The sequence below is a fragment of the Centruroides sculpturatus genome, unplaced genomic scaffold, assembly GCF_000671375.1.
Source record: "Centruroides sculpturatus isolate CEXI.00-Female unplaced genomic scaffold, Cexi_2.0 scaffold330, whole genome shotgun sequence".
NCBI lineage: Eukaryota > Metazoa > Arthropoda > Arachnida > Scorpiones > Buthidae > Centruroides > Centruroides sculpturatus.
In genome coordinates this window covers 510,583-535,483 of record NW_019384592.1, presented here as the reverse complement: position 1 = coordinate 535,483, position 24,901 = coordinate 510,583, and the positions used below count along the sequence as shown (strand labels likewise).

Sequence of the window (24,901 nt, the reverse complement as noted above, 5' to 3'; positions counted from 1 at the left end):
ACATTCACGTTATTATTATTATTTTAATGGAATGTTTCGTGCCGAGATTCAGTCCATCAATCAATTTTTGAATGCGAATTAAACGCAAATCTCGCGTAATTCTGTAAATTCGGGAATTGTCAACATAACAATGTCTTATTCCGTATCCGCTGTATAGATTTGTGTATAATTTAAAAAATAAAAAAGTACAGTATAAACACATAACCGTTCCACCAACAACTGTATATTTTATCACAACAGACACATCCCATCTGTAAACATACACGAGACAGAATATATATACAAACTACACCAAATTCTTGTACAAAAAGACTATGTACAAAAATCACGAATAGTGTAGACATTTCCTCTTGTTGCTGTTTTCGCCCAAAGGGTCGGAATTACATCTTTTACTGTCGTCCTGTCTATTGGACATTGTCCAGCTTTGTCTACTAGTTTTAGAGAAGTCACGAGGAAGGCAAGAATCCTCGACGTCGTCGCTTTCGGAGTTCGGGGTGGCAACCCGTGGCGATCTTTCCTCTCGCGAACTATGTCCTCTCGCCCGTCCCCCCGATCTCCTTTCCATCACCTTATCGTCACTGACGTCACGCTCTTGTTCTCTCTTAGCTTCCATCTCTTTTAGTCTCTCCATCCACAAGTTTAGAGGTAACGGCACAACCAGAGGAATGGGTACAGGTAACGGTAGAAGTAGAGGGTAAGGGACTATCACCGTAGAAGGAGGGAGAAGAGACTGAGGTTGAGAAGTCGGAGGTTGGGGAGGAGACGGAGGACGGGGGATGTTACCGTAAGGAGGAAGGAACCAGGGCGGTGGTGGAATAGGGGGTCTGACCCCGAGACACGGTTGACTTCGTAACAAGCTGTCGGTATGGTGCAGATTGAGAGGACGGGGTAATAATCCAGGTGGATAGAAGGGCGGTCTAAGAGGATCCAGACCTAGAGAAGTAGGAAGTGGGGGTAGGGGAGGGGGAGGACGGGGAGACAACCCCACGGGCGACGATGAAAGAGCCGGAGATGGTCCGTTTAATAGGGAATTGTGTGAGAAACTTGGCAGAGGGGTAGACGATACTTGCGATCTATTAGGAAGTCGAGAATGGGGTGGGGTATCGGCTCTGGTGTCTTTAGGATGGTGGCGAGGGGGTAATTTTCCCAATTTCCGTGTTTTATCGTTTCTATCTTTAGTTCTATGCTTATAGGCGTCCGAATTGGTCTTTTCCTCCGCCGGGGGAGGCGTAACGTCTGCAACTACTTCCTCGCGGTTATCTCCTACTTCGGTCATAGAGTGAGCGTGTCCGTTATTGGCACTATAGCCTTTACAGTCCCTCAGCCACAAATCCGGAGTGATGAGATTGACGGACGTGTTGGGTGACATTTTACAGGCGGCTTCCTTTATATGTGTATGCATTTGGAGATGGGCCTGCGTCTCCTTGCAGAAAATATTCATCTTATATTGATTGAGGCACTTGTCACTGCAGAACTGAAGTTGTTGTTCTCCGTCTTGGAAATCAACGTAGTTAACCGTGTGTCGTACATGTTTACACCAATCGCACACTTTGTTTTTCTTGAACGAAGCTCGTCTGCATTGGGTGAAGCACAATTCGCTGCAAAAGGCCTTACTACCGTTGGTCGTCTTCAATGTGAACAGTTTCATGCCCATTTTTTGGCACCAAGCGCATACGATGCAACCCGAAGTACCGTGTCCAGAATCTGCAAAAGAAAAATTGAATTAAACTAACATTTACTCAACAGTTCGGGATAAAGCTACTAGTCACGACTAGCACCATAAAAGCCGCAGCAGCAGCAGCACCACCATTTGAAAAGCGCATAACGAGCCATAGAGAAGCTCTTATTGTGTTTTAAAAAAAGAGAACACAGTGCGCAGAGTAGGGTATATAGAGGGAGATATATTGAACGTTGTGAACAGAAGGGGAAAAAGGACAAGAATTTTCATTCTTCGATTATGTCATAAACATGATCTCGACATCCCTCCCCTTCCTGCGTTTGATGAATTTGGCCAGAAAGCAGAAAGAGAATAATTCACAAAAATGATAAATGACATAATAATAGCATCCAGAGCTATGAACGTCGAAAAGTTTGCATCGGAAAAAAGAAGCAGCAGAGAAGTGGGAGGAGGTGAGACTTTTTTTCTTCCGATCCGCCGCTTTCTGCTTTTCCTGATGTTCTTTATAGAATTAGAGGAGACAAAAAGGTGTTTTTGATTTATAACCGCTTCCTTTGATTAAGGCAAGGGTGCAAATTGAGTCTTCACTCGAAAAACGTTAGCGCTTATATTCGTTCTTTCCCTATTTCTTCCTCTTTTTTTGAATTTCAGTGAAAATAAAGACTTCCGTCGCTCTCGAGTTCCGCTCTAGGCTTTGAATCGGGGTTCCGACTCTCGCGGTTTGCACTTTAGAATGTAGCAAAGGACCGTTAGAACCTCCAACGAAGATGATCCTATTAAGAGAGGAGCTAAAACACCTGTAAAAAGCGGGATGGGAAACATTTAAGAATGTGGAAGACGACTGGCTGGCACCAGAATAAATAAGGAGAAGGGGAGCGATGACACAATGTAATTTCCCATTTGCTCTGGCATTGACCATGCCGAATGTTGGCAGTCACGAACAGCAGAGTTCCAGTCCGGTTCGGTCCCCGTGGGGAGGGCTATAATCGCCTTAAGAGGCGTCCACACTATCTCATCTCCGCTCCCCACCTTCGTACCTGTTGCTTCATTACAGAAGGAAATAATAGGCTACGCTCTGCTTATTTTCTGTGATTTATTTATTGAGAGATTCTCCGTCTGTGTTTCCATTGGGATATGGTCAGGAATACGTAATGGGCCTTCTATCCCGCATAATTAATAACGATTCCCCTCGGTATCTCGTGAGAATAATTCTATCCCTCCTCTTTGCTTCTGCCGGCTGTTGGAGGCTCTTCGCTAATGGCCCTTTTTAAGAAATTCAAATAGTGAGAATGTGGGGAGGTTCGACTCGTGTCCTTTTGGCCAAATTATAAGTTTGAGTGAAGATATGTATAGGTCGATTAAGGTAAAGAGCCAGGCTATGAATGGTGAGGCCTTTCGGGTTAAAGTTTTCAGGGCTTTCTTCTATCTCTATTTAAATTCATCTGATCAAAAGCCCTTAAACTCTATAAGAGATGGCGTGTTTAAAACCTAAAAGACCCTCCAGTTCGAGTTGATGGTCCTTATTCTACATTTGGACCAGATGTTTTTCAGATGATAAAAATTGTGAAATTCTTCTCTCGGGTAATTTATAGACTGCCTTTTTTTACATTCCCCCTTATCTTAGCTCATAAAAGTCCAACTAAAACGATTTAACAATTGATCTTTCAGAATAGACGATGTATAGCCTGCATTTCGTTAGCCTTCAGGCTTCATTCTAACTTCAAAATATATCAAAACGATAGGCTAAATTTTCTGTTTTAGAATCATGGAATGGTAGAATGCATCCTGGATTTAAACTGGTGGATTCTTTTTCGCACGGCGGTCTTTGCTATTAATTAGGATTATAACTTGTTGAAGAGGGCACTACGAGGCATCAGCTGTATGCAATTATCTCTGTTTTGTCCATTATAAGTAGGACTAACCAAACTGAACATAGTGTCACTCTCGTATAGCGTCAATAAATATGCAAGTTGTCCTTTAGTATCCTTTACCGCATTGCAAACAATAACAAAAAATCCTTCGACTTACCAACCTTTAAACTCGTGTCGAACTCATTACTATGTATAATTATTGTTGTTTGAGGTACTTCCGTTTAGCGCCACATTCGATTTAGTGTCAGTTTTGAGACGAATCATGAGGAGCTCAATCGAAGTTCGATTATATTACAGAATCAGCACGAAAGGCACGGAGATCCGAACCACCCATAAGTCACGTTGTGGATAAGATTTGAGCCCGAATCAATGATTCAAACTCCTCTCGAAAGTCAATTTACAGTTTCTTTAATGACTAATAATCATTCAAAAAGCATTTCCACAGCATATAATTTAAGTGATTGGTATACAATCAAGTTTGAATATACACAGAATGAGCCGATTGGTTGTGAAGTGCCACAATATACAAATATGGTTCAGAAGGGATCTTAGAAAGAGCAGGGATTTCAGATACCGCCATTAGATTAGTTAGTAAAGACGTTGAAATAAAGAAAATTAATGAAGAGTCCAGGCAGGATTCAAAGGCGGTCCACATCCTCCCATAGAAGTGAAAGTAATCAATAAAAGGGTTCTGGCCTTCGGACATCGACGCCAGATTTTTTTTTTTTTTTTGTCGTGTTCTCAGCAGCCGAGACATCCCGATATAAATCACGCTTTTTGCATGTAGAGAAGAACGATGCATCAAGCTGACAATAATGGCCCACTAATTATGACCGAAATGTGCATGCGCAGCAAAAAGGGGGCTGATTAAACACCGATATAATTATAAGGTAATGAGCCATAATTACAGATGTTAGTTCCAACCAGTCGGATCACGTGATTGGCTAGCAGAAAAGAGTGCAGAAGCTCAGCGGGGGAGGACTAGCAGGTGAGAAGTGCAACAATTATTAGTTACGGTACGGATCAGCGGGTGTCCTTCTCCTCAACAAAAAAGTTTCGCATCCCTTTAAGGGGTTGTCATTCATTCACCCACTCCCGGCTGACAATTTCGTCGATTGATGCATCGCTACTCTCGATGCCTCCTATTTCCTGTCGATGCACAATGGATTCGTATTTTTGATTCGCTACTAAAGATAATAAGAGGTTTGATAGTAGTGTGCTGTGCCGATTTGTTTCCGTTGACAAAGCGCAATCGCCGACTTAATAATAAATTTCATTTAGAAAATAACAAAAAAAAGGATAAAAAACTGGTAGCTCTCTTCACACTAAATGATGGAAATTTTTACGTTTACGCTCTTAAATTTCGTGGTTTACAAGTGGAGACTTTGAAACCACGAAATTTAAGAGCCTCACACAAACGAGTCTTCTACCTCAAGGCCCCACTTGAGGTAGAAAACTCAAGGGGTCCCTGGAAGACAAGGAGGATAAAAATTCACTTTGAAACAAAGAATTATATATATATATATATATATGGACTAAAAGGGGTGGTAGTCTGAACAGTGGTTTAGTGGAAGGCACTTACCAGCTTAAAAAAAAACAAAGAAAATGAGGGTTTAAGAAAGATTATAGCCTCATTGAACTCTATTAAAATAAACAAGGCGACAAAGGGTCGCGGCTTGGTTATTATTTATTTTTTTTAATACATATTCATTTAGGATAATTGGTAACAAAATAGCTGATGGTACCATTCTCCTGACACGATAAAGACCATTTTATAAAGATATCAACGTAGTTCAATTGTCAAGTATGACTTTTTTAATGAGTCCTTCAATTACAGAGCTTAATAATCTTGTTATTCAGCTTTCCTTTTGTCGCATGCACATTCCTCTTCTAATTCACTCAGTAGGCCTCTAGATCCAATTCTTTACTTTAAAAAAAAAATGGGCCCTCCGATCTCCCTTTATTTGAGGTACTAATCTTCTTACTATTGATGTCGTTTAATTGATTCGCTTGTAGAAGAAAGTTCGCTTTCATTTATTTCAAATCGAGCTTGACAGACGCACTTTTAAAGGTTATATAAAACGGAAATCCGTCAGATACGACCAACAAAAAGTGTCTTTACGAGCGTATAAAGGGGTAGTAATCCGTAAAACGAGTTGTAAGATGGTCTAATGAAGTTATTCGCAATGGGGAAAAACAGCAACTGAACTTACTTCTTCACATTTATAAACTGCGAAGCTATAAAACCGGATAGTTTACAGATTAAAGAAGTTTCGAGTGAAAGTAACTAACGGCTAACAGGCGCCATCCTCTATCCCAAGTACTGTAACTCTTCAGTAAAAAGTACTTGTCGATCGCTAGAGAAAAATGCTTGTTTTCTGTTTAGTTCTTTACATTTTACAAACTTGTAGAAGGAAATTAAGAAAAGTTACGTCTAGACGATTAAGATATTGCCTTTTCACCCTCATCTGGATCGATATTTCAACTCTTCAATGCCTACAGTTCGCCTTCCTTGTGAGCTAAATTCAGATTTTCTGAGCGAGAGGGCTACTTTCCTCTATTGAAAATGGAAAAATTAGCATACTTTCCGTGGTTATTTCTTCTTATTTTGTTACGTAGAAGTAAAATTTAACCACTTAACAACTCTGAATCAACTGGGTTAACCTATGGTAACTCACGAAACAGTTTAGAACAATATTAAAATTGGGATGTGTTGCTGTTTATCTCAAAAGTAGAGAGAAGGCAGAGAGAGAGGAATAAAGCAAGTTTTTCCTCGACAATCAATACAAATCTCCTTGAATGACTGTCATTGCGAAGAGATGCACAAAGCGCTTTCGTAACAGCCTTATTTTTATCGTCCATATTTCGCAGAACTCCAAAATCGCGCCTTTTGTTCCGGACGTCATTCGCTTTTCTGGCTTCCGACCGGTAATCAACCAATAATAAGAGCCAGTACTATTGTCGGTCCAGCGCCTGCAGCCCACATTTGGATGACCTCACACCTCTTCTTTTTGTGTACGCCTCTCTAATCATCATCATCTGTAGACGGAATGTTTGGCATTGTCCCTCTCTTTGGCTAGCATTAATCATCACTCTGGCGGGCCAACCCTTTCAAATACTTCTCCTCTGGGCCCTTCGAACGACTCGCGAACGCGACTCCAGTGGGTTATGTAACGTCCGACACTTCTGTGAAGAACCTGGAGCCTCCAAGTAATGAGGTCCTTTCTAAGATTCGCATGGCAAAAATCACTTTAAGGCGTTAAATAATTCTAATTTTTGTAAAGAAATTTATACTTTCTGATATACAAATTCGCATTCTCAGCTTATTAAATGCTTATTTGAATGTTTTGATCCGTTTAATATACAGAAATTCTCTTCTAACGTCTGGTTTTAGACACGCTTTACCCTTATACCTCTTTGAAATTTACCTTCCGCCAAGAGATTTAAGTATAGCCTAATTATTAACAACGTGATTTTCTGCTCGATCTGGCTATTTTATAGATAAAGAAAAAATAAAATTAGGGTAAAACGGAAAAAAGGTTACGCGAATTCAACTCCAAATCCTTTAATATTCGGGTGTAAGATGCCCAATATTAAAGGATGGAAGAAGTAACCCCGACACTTCACTCTTCAATCACTTTTCTCCACAATTTTCTTCCAATTTTTTGAAAAACAACCTTATCAAATTAAGAGCTATCAGAAAAGGTCATGTTAAATGCATTTTAGGTCTTCCACACAAACACCTGTCCAGGTACAGGTAGGAGGGGGAACGGGGGTAGAAGAGCAGAACTGGATTGGTTCCGGGGGCGAGGCCAGAATTCCAGCCTGGGGTCAAACAGACTTGACAGGCTTTTGACGCATTACTCCCTTGGCCCGGACAGCATCAATATGCTCGACACAGAGAAGGGGAGAGGGGAAGTGGCGTACAACAGGTAGCTGTTAGTCGAGTTGCTACTTGCTTACATTCTGTCGTGTGACACGCAGTTACTTGGAACCACCAAATTAGGGGGCCAATTAATGTAATGGATTTCTTCATTCGACAGACTTACGCCTACATTAAAAAGAGTTTAGCCAACCTTCTACCTATCACAACCCTCTGATTAACGTCTACAGGACAAGTCAGTTTTTTCCTTCTTCTTCTTTTTTTAAGGTTTCAACTCTAGGGATAATTAAAACTAGCTTTCTTTAAATAAATAAATAAAAAAGAGGGGATTATGCGTGTTTAAATTCTGCACAAACGAGCCGTACAGACACTATTAAAATATTTGTCAAAATGTTAAAAACTTAAGGAGTGTATCTGCAGTATTAACGTGCATCTGCCCACTTCCTGAGAACTAGAAATTCAACATATTTATGCCAATGAGACACGAAATTAGAGACGATTCGATGCCAATAAATTCGTCTCGGTTATGTAAAAATATAACTTTCAATTACCTAACTGAAAAAGAAGTTCATTTCACTTAAGAGTTGCCTCCCAACTTTCGAGCCTCCTTCGGCTCTTTTCGTAGATGCATCATCGTAACTGGGTCCCGAGCGTACCACCCCCTTTGATAAATCTCGTTAGACGCCTTTTGGAGGAGTAACCGATATTGACAGGTTGATAGGTAGAAGGACCGCACCCTGATGCTCAATACTAGCTACTGATTTTGGGAAGCAACCCTCTAGGGGTTAGCATAACAGTTGATGGAGAGAGGGGAGGTGATGTTTATCCACCGATATGTTTAAGCTAGTTAGGGGGGTTGAAGATTAAACGAAGCTTATAGTAAACGTATCGATTGTAGATATATACGTATCTGATATAAAATATGCTCTGCATCCGTCAAAGGATAAGATAATTATCTTCTAATATCAATCACTCTAAACAAACTGATAAGAGATGGCCCGAGTCTCTGATTTCTTTTACACAAAGACCTGACGTCTAAATTTGCAAAAGAGGGGGACGTAGTTTTTTAAAATACATATCTACACGCATTTATTGTCGAAAGGAAGAAAGATTTCTCATTTATCCAAACAAAGTTTAGGAGACTCCATCCATATTCTTCTTAATGATGCTGTAGAATGTTTTTTCGTATCATATAAGTGTTTGCGCTTCGATTATTCCTACAGAGGAATCGTTAACTCGTTTTAATACGTGTATATATATATAAAAAAGTATTGCTTCCCCTTCTCTAACAACCGATTCACTGTGTTTTGCATCGTTAAAAATTCTAGAAATGTGGAGTCGGGAGTGGAACGCTCTTCAAGTAAGAGGTCAACTAATATCGAATAACCCCTAAAACAAGCCTCTCGTATTGGTGTATGACGAATGCTTTTCGATAAAAAGGTCCCGAGTAGACGAGACGTAAACAGCTTCCGATCGTTCATTTTGACTCATAAAACGTAGATGGACCGAGTAAAAAATTAATTAATTAATTTTCTAATAATAAAATGTATGTCAGACCGACGTTTAAAACCTCTTTTTTTATGCTGAAATATCTACAGGACGATCGAATTTCGAAGGAAGCATCAATCATCATCTAAGATTTGATGAATCTATCTGTGTGGTATTAATGGAAGAAAGTTGATCAAGCGATATTTAAAACCCAATAGAAGCCTTCGAAATCGTAAAAACTCTCCTTCTACCAATTAAATTTGGATAAAATAGCATCAGAAATTTAAATTTTCGTATGAAAATGGACCGGCGAACAATCGGATGCGAGTTCTAAATCCAGATCCAAGTCACCTCGTGTGTTTTCTGCCCGTGGATGAACCCGAGCTGGTGTGAAGAAGGAGCTTGTTGCGGCCCCCGGAGTGGAAGAAAAACCTCGGAATTGGACAAATGCGTCTATTTTATTCGGTCAGATCAGATTTTTGACAATAAGAAAAATTCCGTTATCGGATCCCCGCTTCTCCTCTTTCCAGAGTGGAAGTGCAGTAAAACAACTTTATATCGAAAACTTATCAGCCGAGACACAACTATTGATGCGTCAGAATTATCAGTCGGATGACAAATTTCTTTTGACCTTTCCGTAAATTCTGACGCCATTAGAATTCCCAGAAGCAGAGTAATCCGAGCTTCCTCTCTGTTTCGTGGGTCGGATCGAGTTACTTCTACCAAACCGGGCTCTGGAAAAGAGAAGAGCACGAAAAAAAAAACACCCTCAAGATTTCATCAAGTCGAGAAATGTGCAGATAAGTCGTTTCGTATTACTGTATTAACTTGAGACGTTATGTTGCAGACGAACAACAGATTGTCTTTGCAGGGTGCTTCTTCGCTTCCGATAATTAATTCTTGTCCGAGAAATGGGGCGCAAACTACCAAATGGCTTTAGATAACGGCTCGATGCTCCATGGCACTAAGATTTTAAACGGCGAGGATGTGACCTTACTCCTTTACTGCTAGAAGCCTTTGGCTTGACAAAAAAGGGGTGAAGCTGACTTCTCGACTTTCACCAAAACGAGAGGCTGAATGGGAATCACGCTAGCTACTTTAGCCGATCCAGATCTAATGATAGATGTCGGCGGGGTTTTTTGGAGAATGACGAGTGGGCCACACGTGACACTGCCATCTAAACATGTCAAGTGGGACAAAATACAACCATTAAGATTATTGCTAACATCTGTAACCTCTTTCGTCGGTGCATCTGTTCCGATTTCTCTTTCCAGTCACTCAAAATCCCGATGAATCGATCTTCGTTTAGCTTTTACTACATAAATAACTTTCGCGATATTTCGGAAGATTTCGGATATTTTTAGACCGTATTCGATGGCGAATTCGATGAATTTTTGGGTGGAGAAGCGCAGTTTTGGGTGGAGTAAAGATTCCAGAAGGGGAAGACAGAGTGCGCCTTTCTAATCCGCCCGTAACTCTCGATAATCCGGTGTTGAATAACTAAAGATATTCTGTATGCAAAACGCAACGAATGGAATCTTTTTGCGACTACAGCTGCACGTTTCTACACTAATTTCGCTCGAGTTGAGAGATGAGGAGAAGCAAAACGAGAGTTAATTATCTTCTTGTTTTTCCACTTCATTAGTGAGTGTAATTTTTCCTTTTCACGTCAAACTCCTTTACAAAAAATTTACATTCTTAAGATTTATCGACTGAGTACCAGCATGGAGCAGATAAACGCCAACATTTCTCATCGAAGTACTTAGATTCCAACATTTTCATAATCAAAAGGCATTTTGCTTCTTGTATATATTTAAATCAGACAGTTTAAAGCCAGTTTATAAGGCAGATATTATTTAAAAGCAAAATAAAATAATAAAAAAAGAAGCGTGCCCTTTTTTCGGCCTTCCACCCCTTTATATAAGAATAATAGATTAAGGGGTTAAACAATAATTAAAATCAGAAACATGCACAGGTGCCAACAGGGTGGGGGAAATTCATTGTTGGTCCCCCTGTAGTCGATGACCGAAAAGGAAGGCGAGGGTAGAATTACAACCCTGGATAATAACTACCCGAAAAGCTAGTCGAAATTTGAATAAGTTTTGGAAAACAATAGTAGAGCACGCAAGGCCGAAGGAGCGAGAGGCGTGGTGACTCTGAGGATGGGAGAATCACGAAGCGGTCCTCCCCGCCCGCCATAAATCCTGCTGCCATGTCACCTGCGGGCAGGCGGCTGGTCTCCTCCCTGGCTACTTTATAATTACATTAATTGTAGAGTAGCGGAGACCAGCGCTGACAGACGGTTCTACGACGCACGAGCACAAAGGGTGAAGCATCTTTCTGAACTGGGCCGTCGGCTGCTTGCACTTGTCTATTACCTTTTAAGGATTCGAGCACCCACTCCCGAAGGCCCTTTTCTAGAGCAGGAAGGACAACGAGGCATGGCCCGAGAGGAGGAGGAGGTGGAGGAGGAGGGGAGGGGGAAAAAAGATGCATTTTTGATGTATTATGAAAGAGCTAGCGATTCTTAAATAATAATAATAATAAAAATAATAATAGCACAATGCATCCAGGCAATTTTTTACGTTAGGGTCTAATTAGTCGGCGCGATGTTGCTACAATTAAAATTCTTATCTAGGGTCTTTAAACCCATTTCCTATTGATGCTATTGATAAATTTGACGTTAATGAATTAATTATCATAATCGGTTTTAACTCATTCGCGCCTCCTCTAAATATAGGACTCGCCCGGTTAGAAAATCTTGCTTGTAAGTTTATTAATGAAGCCGAACTAGGCCCTGTTCGATACAAGCAAATCTCTCGACTGGATCGAACGACTGTGAAGGTATGCATGCACCTTGAAGCGGGCGCGAGATCGCGGTTTATCTTAAATTTCGACATAAAATACACCTTAGAAATCGATAAATAAAAAATAAATCACCAAGTAGACACGGGGAGGATGTATTTAAATTTAGCAATGAAGAGGGTAAATAATTAAATATTGTTACGACAGAAGCGGAACCATCCTTAATTCAATTCGTTTCTGGATCGTACGTAGCCCAATTAATAGATGCTAGAGTACTTCGCCTTGCGTAAGGAGAAAAGCGCTTCATGTTGCACTGGCACGTCCCACTATCTCGGATAAAGTTTATTTGGGTATCACAGCTGTTCAGCACCCCCTTGCCAACATCCCTGGCACAAGTGGGCCTGCACTATTTCAGTCGCGGATTGGATTACGAGCGTACACGTTTGGCAAGCGAAAACATAAGCCAGGTATAGTTACAAGTCTGAGTATATCGTCCGCGATGTGGCTTGGCAATGGCCTGTTTTAGTCTGTGCTGTCCTTACTCTTTGTAACACGATCCTCTCACTTCCCTGGAAGCTAGGGTGATATATAAACATGCGTCACACGAGTGTAACGCTCGCTTTAGGGTGTGTACGGCTGCATTTTCTAAACCGAAAATCGGCGAATTTGTCCTCTTCGTATAATATCGTAACTTTACTTTTATCACCTGGGAAAATGGGACAAATCCATATTTCAATCTTTCCCTATTCCATTCTCTTCTACGTGCGATTTATTCTTTTCCATCTTTAAATGGGCGAATGACTTTGATAACCGGGTAAAGATCAATACCCTTCTATAAGGAGAGCGAGAAACTAACACTTCCAATAATTGTTACATAAATTAAGTCACAATCATACATTCGGCTAAACATAGAAAATGCAGCTTTTAACAGTTTATTGCAGACAGAAAGCTATAAAAAAACAGTGCATTGAGACTCATGGCTTTCGGGAGGCCCATTCGGCGAGAGGTTGTGGGATTAATTATATGCCCGGCCTCACTTAAAAAGCACTAAAATTTAATTAAAAAGATTCTTAATGAGTCGCCTTGAGTGTGCCTCCAGTGACAATCATCTCGACCGAATAAAAAAAAAACAGGGGGCTGTTTGTATTGGTGAAAAACTTCTACTTGGTTACACTTAACTACACAAATTCCCACACCTAGGAGTGTTGCACAACGATTTCCCATCTCTAGCAATGGAAACAAAAGAGAGCACCTTATTGTTCCTCAAACAATAAGAACTTTCTGACAGAATAATTTAACATTCTCGAGGTGAAGAGGTGAAAATGTTTTATCTATACAAGGTCTGAATAATTAGATTTAATGATTGATTTCTGTGGGAGAAAAATCTGCCATCAGAGAAAAAAATTATCCTCAGGAAGAACGAGAATGAAAAGGACTCTCAGGAAGGCGAACGGCTATAGGATATTGCCTCTGCTAATATTTGGTCGATGGGATTAAGTCCTATCCTTAAAATTGATTAATCCATCCCAAGAGAAAAATTATCCTCACCTTCCGAGTGCGGACTGCCACTTCTTCTTCCACCGGTTGTGCAGAGTTCGGCCGTAGGAGGTCTACTCGTGCAGGGAAGGTCACGACCCACATCTTCCGAACCGCTACCGAGTTCAGGTGTGGATGAAGTCGACGTCAGAGGTGACAGAGCGGAGGAGAAGTGCTGCAGATTGAGACCTTGCGTGTCTCTACTGTCGACCTTCTCGTATCCGTACCAACCTAACAGCTCGTTCATAGTGGTTTCTGCATAATCCTGAGGAGAAAAAAGAATATTTCAATCAAACATTGAAACCACAATAAAGTTTTACCCTGTTATAACGCTTCGTCAACTTCAAAGTACTTTAAACTAGTTGAATATATGCTAAGATTAGAGACGTAAGCTCATTAGCTTACAAGAAGTGAAGAAACGAAATTGGATCTATCGTCTCGCACCATCTCTAAAACTTTTAAAACGTTGAAGGTATATCGTAATTGAATTGCAGCAAACACTAAAAATAAAGTAAACCCCGTGATCACGATCATTACGCTATGCAGAATTCATTAAGATGAACGATAGGAGTAAAAAGAGCGCTTGTGATTTGACTAACGGCTTTATAATTCAAATGATGTTATTATTCAGGTGGAATTTATCCCTTCTAGAAACCGTAGACAACAGCGGCGAAGTGCAAGGAGTGACAGAGTCAGTGATTTGTCACCTGTCTCTCGTCTTAATCGCACGCGCGCACCTTCATTTGTTATCCGAAGCCTTACCGGAGCGGCCATTCATTTGTCTGTCCTGATGTCTTCTTAAATTGTACACCTCACCTTAATTGTCGTAATGGCAAGGCGAATGAGAGTCTTTGCATATTCTTCATCGATATTTTCAGCTTAATATTACCTAAAACAATCTTCGGAGATTGAAATTTAAGTAGAGCGCATCCCGAATATCTATCCATAAAAGGGGCTTTGCGGGAGGAAAATTTATTGAAAATACTATGGCCAAACATTAAAATCCTTAATGATCTTTATCAAATTTAATTTAAGATGCAAAAAACAGGAGGCGCGAGACGTCTTACGCTGCGGTGGATTAAGCTGTTATATCTGGCAAGACGAAAGACCATGGGTGCACCTAATCAATTTCTCGAGGATAAACGGAAATAGAGCAGTCCAGCTAATATATTAGCAGGAAGAACTTCAGGAAATAAATGAGAGCTATGCAAATTTAATTTACTCTATAATTTCCACGAGTTGTTTAAGAGGGTAAAAGGAGGAAAAAAAGGGGCTTATCTAGTGGGAGAAACAATTGGTCTGATTAAACAAAGCTAGAAGGTCAACGAGTAGATACGAGTTGACAAAGTCATTCCCGCGCGGGATGCTCCCTTAAGGGAAGTGCAGCCGGTCTATTATTATCACTCATAATGATGCGGTATTGCAGCAGAGGAAGTGAGATTACACGCAGACATACATATATTCTTCATCTTTTTATAACTTCCCCGTATTTGCCTTACTCAGGTGTTTGCATGTCTGTCATGCGTGGCCGAAAACTGGGATCGAGGCGTTTGATTGGATTTTTTATTAAGATGTTGCCGAAGAATTATATATTTTTTCCCCTCCTATTGGATCCTTTTCTTCTTCGCGGCATATTCCCACCACAGAGAACTTCCTGTCTTCTGTTTTCACATATTTCTTCACAAAACTATTGCATGATAATGAAGAACTGATAATGACGACAATTAAAAGACATAGAAGTAAGTCCTCTGAAAAACTTTCAACTCAAATTCACCCTTCTCCTCCGAAAACTATCCATTTTCTGGAGAAGCTATACTTAAGCGTAATGTATCTCGTATCGTCCGATACCAGAGCATATATTCCACACGTGGATATAATTTTAAGCAATTTTCCCCCCTCCCTTCCCCCACCAAATAATAAAAGTTTCGAACCATTCTGGAAAAAATCAAGCTTGATAAGTGATACGGGATGCCATCTTCGAATATTCCTAAAGTATTTTGAAGCCGATCCCCCGTACCATCCTGCTTAAAATGGCCGAAAGGTGGTGAGTGATGGTTGTGCAGCGATTTATAATGTTTCTTGCAGCCGGATCATTAAGAAACCTCTGTAGCCGGTCAATGCTGCGGGGAGCTATCAATGTTAACGGGAGAAGATACAAGCTTGCCTTTCTGTGGGCGTACTGTCATATTTCATTACCGCTTGCTAGCTACAACGTAAAAGTGAATCCTCCGTACAGTATCTGGCTCGGGGGCGTGGTAGTCCCCCCATAACTACAATCCGGTGGACCTTGGTTCTCCCATTAAAAGATCCATCAGCCAGCGCTGCCGCTTGTAAGTTTGTACATTGATTTCCTGAATTGTCGGCGTCACAACCTGCCTATTCGTTGTTGCCGCTTTGTCGGGCTAAAATTCTTCTCTTTTTTTATAAAAATAAAAATAAAAAAATTCCTCTACTTTTAATTTTTGCTTAACTCTAGAAGCAGGTATGCCGTTCGTACTTGATAGACGGCAACTCATAAATTACAAATTTACAAGTGTAGAATGTGTGGGATGAGAAAAAAAGGGTTTAAATACCGTTTTTTGTGTGCTTTCATCTATAAATATTGTGGAAATTAGGTGCGAACGGTGTAGCTGGAAGACTTCGCCGTGCCCGTGACCCACATTATTCACGACTTCCGTGAGTCTAGCCGATTCGAATGTGGAAAGAAGGACAATTAAGCGGTAATTAAAAACATATGCACAGTTTCTTAATTATAGAAGAACCGCGGGATACATCCGATTAATCATCGTAGTTTCGGATCAATCACGTAAAAATTTAACTAGAAATAATGGGAGCACCCACTGATTCTAATCGTCGTACGGTGCAAATTTGCATATCCGAGAATTCCAGCTGCACGTGGACGACAATAAATGATACAAAATTATGGAAACCAGCAGAGAGAAGCGAAAGTTAATTTTAGAATCAGCCGAGCAGGAATGTGAATGGGGTCAATGGATAAAGTTACTGTCCTTCAACTCATCATCATCTCTCCTGCGCAGTCGGGAAATGTTTATTTATCATAGAAGGAGAAAAATCCTCCGGTTTTAATTCTAGTATGGCACCTCGTCACGAGATGGCGTGTGGGAAATATGACCTAGCGTCACGTGACCGCCGGAGCAGGTGCGGGCGGGAAACACCCAACTTCGTAATGAATATTTACGATCGAGCTACGCTGTCCGAGGAAGAAGAAGGGAGGAGGAGGAGGTGCAGGTGGTGAAACTGGAAAGCGGAAACTCCCTCTCTGGAAATGACCGGAATAGAATATCCGGCTCCATATTCAAAAATCTTAACCCCGAAACATGTTTTCCAGCGTTTTTGTTCAACCATTCTTGCAGTGATTTAATCCTTTTTCGCGGTCCACCCACGAAACCGAGTTAAATCATGACTTACACCCTCAAACGCTTGCATTTTTTGGTATCATTCGAGATTAGCGAGGGGCCATTTTGGATGCCTCGAAACCTATCAAGCAATTTCGATCAATATTAAAGTGATCGGGTTGTATATTTTATTAAATATCATCAAATTCGACTAGAAACATATCCGAATCGCAGCTCGTAAGCGTTCTTCGCCTATATTTTAAACCGGATTTGAATACAGTATCCCGAAACACCTAATCGGCACTTGTTAAGTCCGTGCTTTAATTAATGAGGATTAATTGATGAGGTTGATTCGGCCATCGCCAGTTTAAAAGCTGGTTTCTCTTGGCACAGTTTATGCCAGACCTTTGGGTATAAGAGTCCGTTTATTCTCTATAAATAAATGAAAGAAGCAAAACTCTAGACCTTTGATATTTTCGTAGTTCCATCTTGCCAGATTTACTAAGAAAGAAAGTATTGTTAATTAAAAAGATCTGAATTTATCACCTGCGAGACATTAACCAATCGAATTGGTTTTATTTTTAGTAATGCCGGGTTTATTTTTAGATGCTTGTCTCTGACGTCATGGAAGACCCCGAAATTTGTCAAACATCATTCCAATGCCAAAATATGACAATGAAATGTTTAAAAATGTTGTTAAACATTTCACCCATATTAAGTTAGATGTTTGTTAAAGCTCTTTTTATTAGTCTAACCGTCATGTGACGTCATTAATCGGTCAGTCGTCTGATTACGAAAATAAAATTATATATGTATATATTATCGTCGTTAGATTTAATATTTTTAATAATATAAATGATTTCATTTTAAATTTTAAGTTAATAGTTTATTATTTATTTATTTTTTAAAATGAAAAAAAAATTAATTAAAAATATAACACAGATGGAATCTCGCAGTCTATCTCGACCTAAAGAGAGAAACTGCGAGATTTTAAATTCGAAACTTTTCAAATTTAAAATTAAAATTTATTTATTTTAAACTTTAATTTACGTTAAAATAATTTATTTTTTAAAATCCATTTTTAAAATACGAAGAGAAATGAAGACGAGAACGACAAATAGTATTTGGCTATTAGGAAATAATAATAATGTAAAATATATTTAAATGACCGTGTTGTACTTTTTTTTAGATTAACTACGAGAAAATTAAAAAATTGATTTTATGTTACCATTCGATTTATATATATATATATTTTACGACGTGATCTCGCGAAATTACGAGATAATTTTGAATTTAAACGATCACGTTGACGTCATTAACGATTACAAAAACAAACGAATTACTATTATACAGGAAATTAATATACGTTAATGTATTTTTAAACTATATAAATTATCTATTAGATAAATTTTATGTCAAAAAAAATGGCATATCCGACAAATAAAAAGAAAAAAATAAAAAAACCAATTCGTCGTTTGGCAAAAATAGGCTTTCCTGACGTCATCATCACATCTCGTGGGAATAGTACCGATCAAATTTTAAATTTAAAGCCGATCACGTGACGGAAAAAAATAAAAATTTACTACGTTAATAAATTTATTTTTGCAAAAATTCGGCTTAATAAACAGGATTAAATTTTAAATTGTAATTTGATCGTATTAAGTGAGTAAAATTTGTGGATGTGACGTAATCGACAAATCACCTAGCTCGAAAGTGAAGTCATATGTATTATTATTATTATAATTATATACTGTATATATAAGAAATATAACAATTTATTATTTTTTTCACCTTCCATTCTTTATCTATATAAATATAATTCTATTTTAAAATTGAAGTAAACGAAAACAGATTTTGTCAAAATTGGATATTTAGAATTTTAATAACTCCTATTCGACCGACTGGAAGATCGTGTGACGTCGATATCTCGTACAAACGCGAGAAATGACGAGGCGTTATACGAGCCGTCCCGACTTGGTGGTGAGGGATGGAGTTACATTCGTAGCTCGTTGCCAAGTGTTAAAACACTCCCTGGGACGTTGTTATTTCTGTAAGAGTATCGGCCACTATCATTTTACACCCACCCTAAAAACCAAGAAGGGGGAAAAAAACGGAGAAAGAAGCTGGTTTGTGAACCGCCTCCGCCTTTTTCTACTTAATCTGTACCACATGGTAGATAGATCCTGGTTGCTCGGTGAGTTTTATTTTATAAAACATGATGGATTATTATTATTAATAAAAAAATATTATGAGTCGTGCGTCTCGGATAAAGTTTATATCTTTAAAATAATAAATAAAAATTAAAAAAAATAATAATAATAACAACAATAATGGTCATGTGATCAAATCATCCGAAAGCATCCCGAGCCGACAGTGTTGCCAATGTAAACAGACACTGCCAAAAATATAAATTGTTTTTTTTTTTTTTCTTTTCTTTCTTTTGAAAATCCATTATACGTGATTAATTCTACTCTAATTACAATAGAAAGGGGAAGAGGATTATTAAATGAATAAATAAATTGGCTAATTTCTCCTTAAGGTATTTAAAGAAATGCGGCGAAATCCGAAATTGTGTATTTCCGAGAGATCCATTTTTAACATCTCTTAATTTAAATACCCTTGCTTATAATACTGCGTGTAAGTTGGATGTAGGAAACCGACACTAGAAGAAAATGTGGCGCAATTGTGCCTCGTCCGATTCGCTACTAATTTACACTATCGTTAACCTCCCGAAAGGAGTTTAAAGGTGACAAAACGCGAGGGCGAAGTTTAAGCTTGTTTTAAAGGTATGCGGAAGGGTGACGAAGGGATGTATTTATTCAAAGTATGACCTTACTGTGGTAGGCAGTTCATTTAGTTTTTACTTTTAATGTTACAAGTGTAAAAATAAACCCGAAAACGAAATATCCACGTGGTTACCTTCAACCAGTGATGAGTTATAAATGGCCCAAACACGACTCTAGCACTTTTTATTATGCCCAAAATTGTATATTAACGTAAATATTGGCTGCCAAAAAGGGGGTAATTACTATTTTTTTTTCTTTACGCTAGCCGTTAGTTATTCGAATCTGTCATGTAGATAGGCTCCGTTGTGTAAGCAATATATTAAGCTCCATTCTATGTATAGTATACTGGATATTTGATGCTATCAGCAATTTAGCTCTTTATGTACTTCTATAATTAACTTGAGCTGTGGTAATTCTTTAAAATATCATAAAATTTTATGATATTTCGAATGTAAGTAAACCTATTTATTGTTGGGAAAAGCTTGGGTTTATTCATTTGTATCAGCACTTGCGGGGTTACGCACGAATTTGTATTTTTACAGGGAGGATTTTGCACTTGTAAGATGATTCAAGTTTCACATTCTCTGTACATTATACGGGCTCTTGATTTAACAGTTTGAGTTGTAATTTAAAAAAAATGATTTTTTTCTCCTGGAAAGGTCAAGCCTTCCACTACATAAACTCTCAATTAAATCTTCCTAAATTGCATAGATTAATCAGGATTAATCCCTTGTAATTGTGAATTTATTGAGCTGATTATATTGTTTCTATAGTGCAGATTTTGAAGATTTATTCTTGTTATTATGTCTGCGAAACAAAGCTTTAAATTTTTGTATAATATACAGAATAAAGTTCAAAATTTAAATAAGTACTTGATGGATTAAGTCGGAATTTATTTATACAAAGTTGTTGCACTTACTGAATTAAGTTTCAATTTATAACATTAGTTGTGTTGAATTGAAAAGGGATTAAAGTCGGAAGCTCTGTAAATCTCTGCAAACTTCTGCAAATAAATTTTATCTTTATCTACTAACTAAACATGTCAGGAGAGAGAAAATATATATACACGTTCATAGAAATTAAAGCTCGAATTTAACAGGTCAAAAATATATTTTTTTTAAAATAAAAAATGGAACAATAATCCTAGCAAGTATGAATTAGACAAGGCGCTGTCATGATTTCTCTTGTTTAAAAAAGCCAACTGTCCATTTTTGTTTACAGAACAGTTACAAAGGCGCCAGTTTTTTAGTTGGGTCTAATCCGGGATGGAACTCCTGTGAAGTTGCACTCTGACATTTTACCCCCATATCCAGGCTCCTTTAATTTTTATTTATTTATTATTATTATTTAACGATTTTACCATTCTTTATGAACGAATTTTAGAATTTCCTTTTATCATTTAGAAATAAATAAACAAATAATTACTTACTCAAATAGCAGGAGTATCAGATTTTCAAATTAGTAAGTGGAAGTCGAATTTCGATAAAAATCTAGCAAACGCTATTAAATTTAAAAGAAAAATAAATCAATGAAACAGCCAAAATCGAAAATACAATCATTCGCTGTCAATCGGGAAATTAAATTGAAAGAAAAAAGAAAGATATAAAGAGAAGAAAGATTGAAGAGAAGATCATCTAGATCTTTATATTTACTATTAATTTTGAACGTAAATATGTGTGTATATATGTATATTCTATGTAAAATACACTAACCTTAATCGCCATTACTAAAATAATATAGTATTAGACGAATTTTCGGCAATGTGAAGTATTTTAGTAAGCCTTAACGTAAGGTTTAGAGGTCCTTCGATACGAAAACACTCACCGGATTGAAGAGCCGTTCTCCGCTGCCTCCTAAACAGAGTCGGGCATTTAGTATCTCGGAGAGATGATGTTTGGAGTAGAGGAAGACTTAGATGCAACCTGAAGCTGGTTTTTCGTCTTCCAACGACAGAATTCGACTAATGACACGACGCAGTAACTTTAGCCGTCCTAAGAAATATTGCAGATATAGGGAACAGGAGACCAACCGTTCGTAGCTGTGTAAGGAGACTCCACAGCCACAGAATAGACAGTGTTATAACCCGGCAGTGTGTAACACGAACCCGTTGCGTGTCCCCCGTGCAGCAGGACGGCGTACTTAATGTCACGTTCCTTTCTTACAGGCCGTGTCCCGGGTTTGAGTTACGCAGTGTCGAGCTTAACAAAACTACTGTCGAATCTTTCTAAACTATAAATACACTATATAATACGCCATTTTTGTATTTGGAACGGATTAGAAGTGAATGATCGCCATCTAATCCCATTGTTTCCGTAGGAAGAGATGCGAGATTTAAATGTTTTGATAGATAATCAAGCACGATTCCGGGGTGAATGTCAATAGATATCGATCTCTTTCGTCAATAAAAGGAAGAAAAAAAGTAATTTTTGTGGACAACGACCGGAAAACCATTAGTGAGTAGATAACGCAACTTCTATACGGGGCCAAAGAATAACTGAACGATGGAAACCCGATCCTCTTACATAATTCTAAAGTAAAGTGGATCTCCCAATTTAGAAGCTGTTCTTCGATCGGATTACAGGCGGGTCCTAATTGTAGTAGTAGTAGTTTCGATGGCACAATTATAATTTAAATCGAGTAGAGTAAAAATCGTTCACGCGAAAACGTTGGCGGGGTTCTGACGATTGATTGCAACACGTTTACAAGCAGAAAAGAGTTACAGCCTCTTCTATAACGATGCTTATAAAGAGCCTACGTAAGGACTTAACTTTGGTAAACTAAATGAAAGGATTTAAACAATCGCCGCCTACTTATCGACAAAGATTATCGATTCTTTATATAAACTTGGTAGATTTAAATCTTAAAATGGTGACTATCTTATCTTTATAGAAATTATAAGGTCTCTGCTTTATTAAGGCGATGTTTGTTCAGAAAAATGTACTCATATCTCTTGATATCGAATACATCTTTGGATTTTGCGAAAGATATATCAGAACAAGTTTCATTAATTCACTTTTAATAGAGTTTTCAACGATTTTTATGTTTAACTCGGCTGCGTAAGCGAGTTTTTTTTACTTTTTATTTTTTTCTTCCTCCCAAGAGATGCAGAATTTAACCAAGTGTAAGTTAGGAAACGAATAATAAACAAAATAGCCTACACGCTCGCATGTTTAAATTCCTGTTTGAAGCGTTAAAAATCAATTTGGGTTACGTTTTACGTGATTCATCAAAGAATTTTTACTTATATCAAAATTAAACTAGTACGTGACCTTTGTGTCACGGATGATCTTTCTTACTAAAAAATTCAAAAAAAAAATCTTTTTTTGAATATAATTTTAGTTCGATCCCTTAGAGAATATATTTATATAAATTCTAGCGGCTCCTGATCATATATTAGTCCCCTGTTTTTCGTATTAAATCCAGTTTAAAATTTATACAGTATACATTATCCTATATGCATAAAACTGATACCGAAAAATCAAAAAAAGATGGAGATGCATAAGCGAGTCGATAACAGAAGATTTTATAATCGATAAAAAATCTATTATAGGCTATGTTCTGTTAAGGGTGAGTAGATCTATGTGACGGTCCCACAGCACGGTGCAGTCTATGCAAACGAAGTCACCTCAATCGCTTTAATGTCCGCATCAATGCACATCACTCGCTACTTCAGAATCACGTCATTACGGAGCTCCGAGCCGGTGGGATGTTTTGTTATTCAAAAACTTACAATCCCATGCTCTTTTACATTACGAGGAAGGCGAGGAGTTTGTTTCCGTAACGTTAAGAGGTGACGATCCGGGCATTAATTCGAATCGGTTGCGCCCACTTCAATTTTAAAAGAATACACCAGAGGAGTCGGAGTGTGCGCGCGTGTTTGTGTGTGTGTGGAAAGTTCCCCCTTTCTTCTCTTCTAAATAAATTTCTCTACACGTTAGAGAATTTTTTTCTTTTTTAAGTTGTAAATTTGTGGTTACGGGCCGGTTAGAGAATTCGGGGAACAGTACGGGTTTAGTTTACATGCAAAGTCAATAATAAATGTTTACGCATTCGGTAAAGTTACATATACTGTATCGGTCATTGAACTGTTAAGACGGAGACTCGAGCGGATAGAAAATGGAAGAGTAGAAAGGGAAAATTCAAAAATAAAAAAAAAAATAAAAAATAAGGTATAATAATAATCTACCTTGATATCTTCCTCCGGTTCCTTTTTAACGACGGCTTCGCAGTCCTCTTTGCCTCGGCGTTTCGGAGAATTCTCCGCGGCGCACATGGCTCGATGCCGTCTTTAACTGGTACTTCACCCTAACACAGACGAGTTGGCCATGCTGCCGATCGGGCGGATAGCACGCAGTCGAACACAGATGGCTGTTAAGCGAGACCACATTTCAACACACCATGGCGCGATTTTTTTACTCGGCGATCTGCGCATCCACCGCTAACGCCGCTCGCACCGGTGCCGAGGCGCTGCTGTCAACCCGCTTCGATAACTCGTTTGCCATCCGATCCCATTGGTTTATGCAGTTTTTTCTTCTTCTTTTTATTCGTCATTTTTAATGCATCTAAAATCATTTGTATGCCGTATTTAAAAATTGCAATTAAAACTGGCCGCTCGCTTATTTTAATTTATTTTATCATCGTTCGTCTGCTTTAATTCGTTACGCCGTCATGCACTCGTGGCTCCACCTCTCGTCGATTCGGCAAAAAATTTAAAATGTCGAGCCCGTTTTTTAAAAAAATTCCTATTTGTTTATTTAATGAAAGATTGCCTTTTCGTGACGTAAACTGTAAATAGAAAAAAAATTAGCGAACGTGTTTAGAAGCTAAATTCGGTTTTTTGTCGTTTGTTTACAAATTTCTAATCGCTAAAACAAATAAATAATCAAATTAATTAATTCATTTGCGAGATTTAAAATGAGAGGAGGGGGAAAAAAGTGTCCGGGATGAAAAATGGCGCAGATATCTTCTGTAGATAATTACGTATCAATCAAAATGCTTCTACAGGTACATCTGCCATAAAGGCAGCCTCTTAACCGAAAATTCGTTCAATCACAGATCAGTATTTGTAGAAGGGCGTGTCGCTAGTTAATCATACCGGAGTAAAAAATTGCAAAAGAATCGGCCAATTTTTTTTGTTTTCTTTCAGAAAAAAAAGTTTTAAAAAATTTAAAATTTTAAGCGTAAAAAAATTTAAAATAATAAAAAATTCAAGAACGCGACATTTAAAAAAAATTCCGTTAAGTGGACACTTCGCCATCTACTGTTAACTTTTTAAATCTAGTCACACCTCAAAAAAAACTTTTTTAAATATTTAAAATTTATTAATTAAAAATTAACTCAAATTGCAATTAATTAATTAATTAATTAAATTTTTAAAAAATAATAAGTAATTTTTACGATAGGTCACGATATTTTGCTATTTAATATTCATACTGGCCCGGTAGAAGTTAACGAGAATTATCCCTCCATTAGAGACCATCTGCCTCTTCTCTCCATAA

The 24,901-nt window shown here is 38.2% G+C and overlaps 1 protein-coding gene across 4 annotated transcripts; it reads right to left on the bottom strand.

Moving 5' to 3' along the window:
- Positions 1 to 139: 139 nt before the first annotated feature.
- LOC111624784 (sine oculis-binding protein homolog) lies at positions 140 to 24,376 on the bottom strand. 4 transcript variants are annotated; one of them, XM_023367729.1, is made up of 4 exons: positions 23,590 to 23,680; positions 20,833 to 20,903; positions 13,274 to 13,526; positions 140 to 1,704 (listed from the first exon to the last, which is right to left on the bottom strand). In XM_023367729.1, exons 3-4 carry the CDS (start codon positions 13,506 to 13,508, stop codon positions 326 to 328), a joined length of 1,614 nt encoding a protein of 537 aa, XP_023223497.1. In that variant the 5' UTR covers positions 13,509 to 13,526; positions 20,833 to 20,903; positions 23,590 to 23,680; the 3' UTR covers positions 140 to 325. The 4 variants fall into 4 exon arrangements, with proteins under 4 accessions (XP_023223497.1, XP_023223496.1, XP_023223498.1 ...); XM_023367728.1 differs by lacking the exon at positions 20,833 to 20,903 and having other exon boundaries at positions 23,590 to 24,376; XM_023367730.1 differs by lacking the exons at positions 20,833 to 20,903; positions 23,590 to 23,680 and adding an exon at positions 21,228 to 21,758.
- Positions 24,377 to 24,901: the final 525 nt, after the last annotated feature.

What these genes read in the sequence shown, in the direction of transcription:
- LOC111624784 (XM_023367728.1), bottom strand. Translation starts at nt 23,676, where the DNA reads ATGTGCGCCGCGGAGAATTCTCCGAAACGCCGAGGCAAAGAGGACTGC. An exon ending in AACCGGAGGAAGATATCAAG is followed by an intron (nt 13,527 to 23,589) that starts GTAGATTATTAT and finishes TTTTCTCCTCAG; the next exon opens with GATTATGCAGAAACCACTAT. An exon ending in TGGCAGTCCGCACTCGGAAG is followed by an intron (nt 1,705 to 13,273) that starts GTGAGGATAATT and finishes TTTCTTTTGCAG; the next exon opens with ATTCTGGACACGGTACTTCG.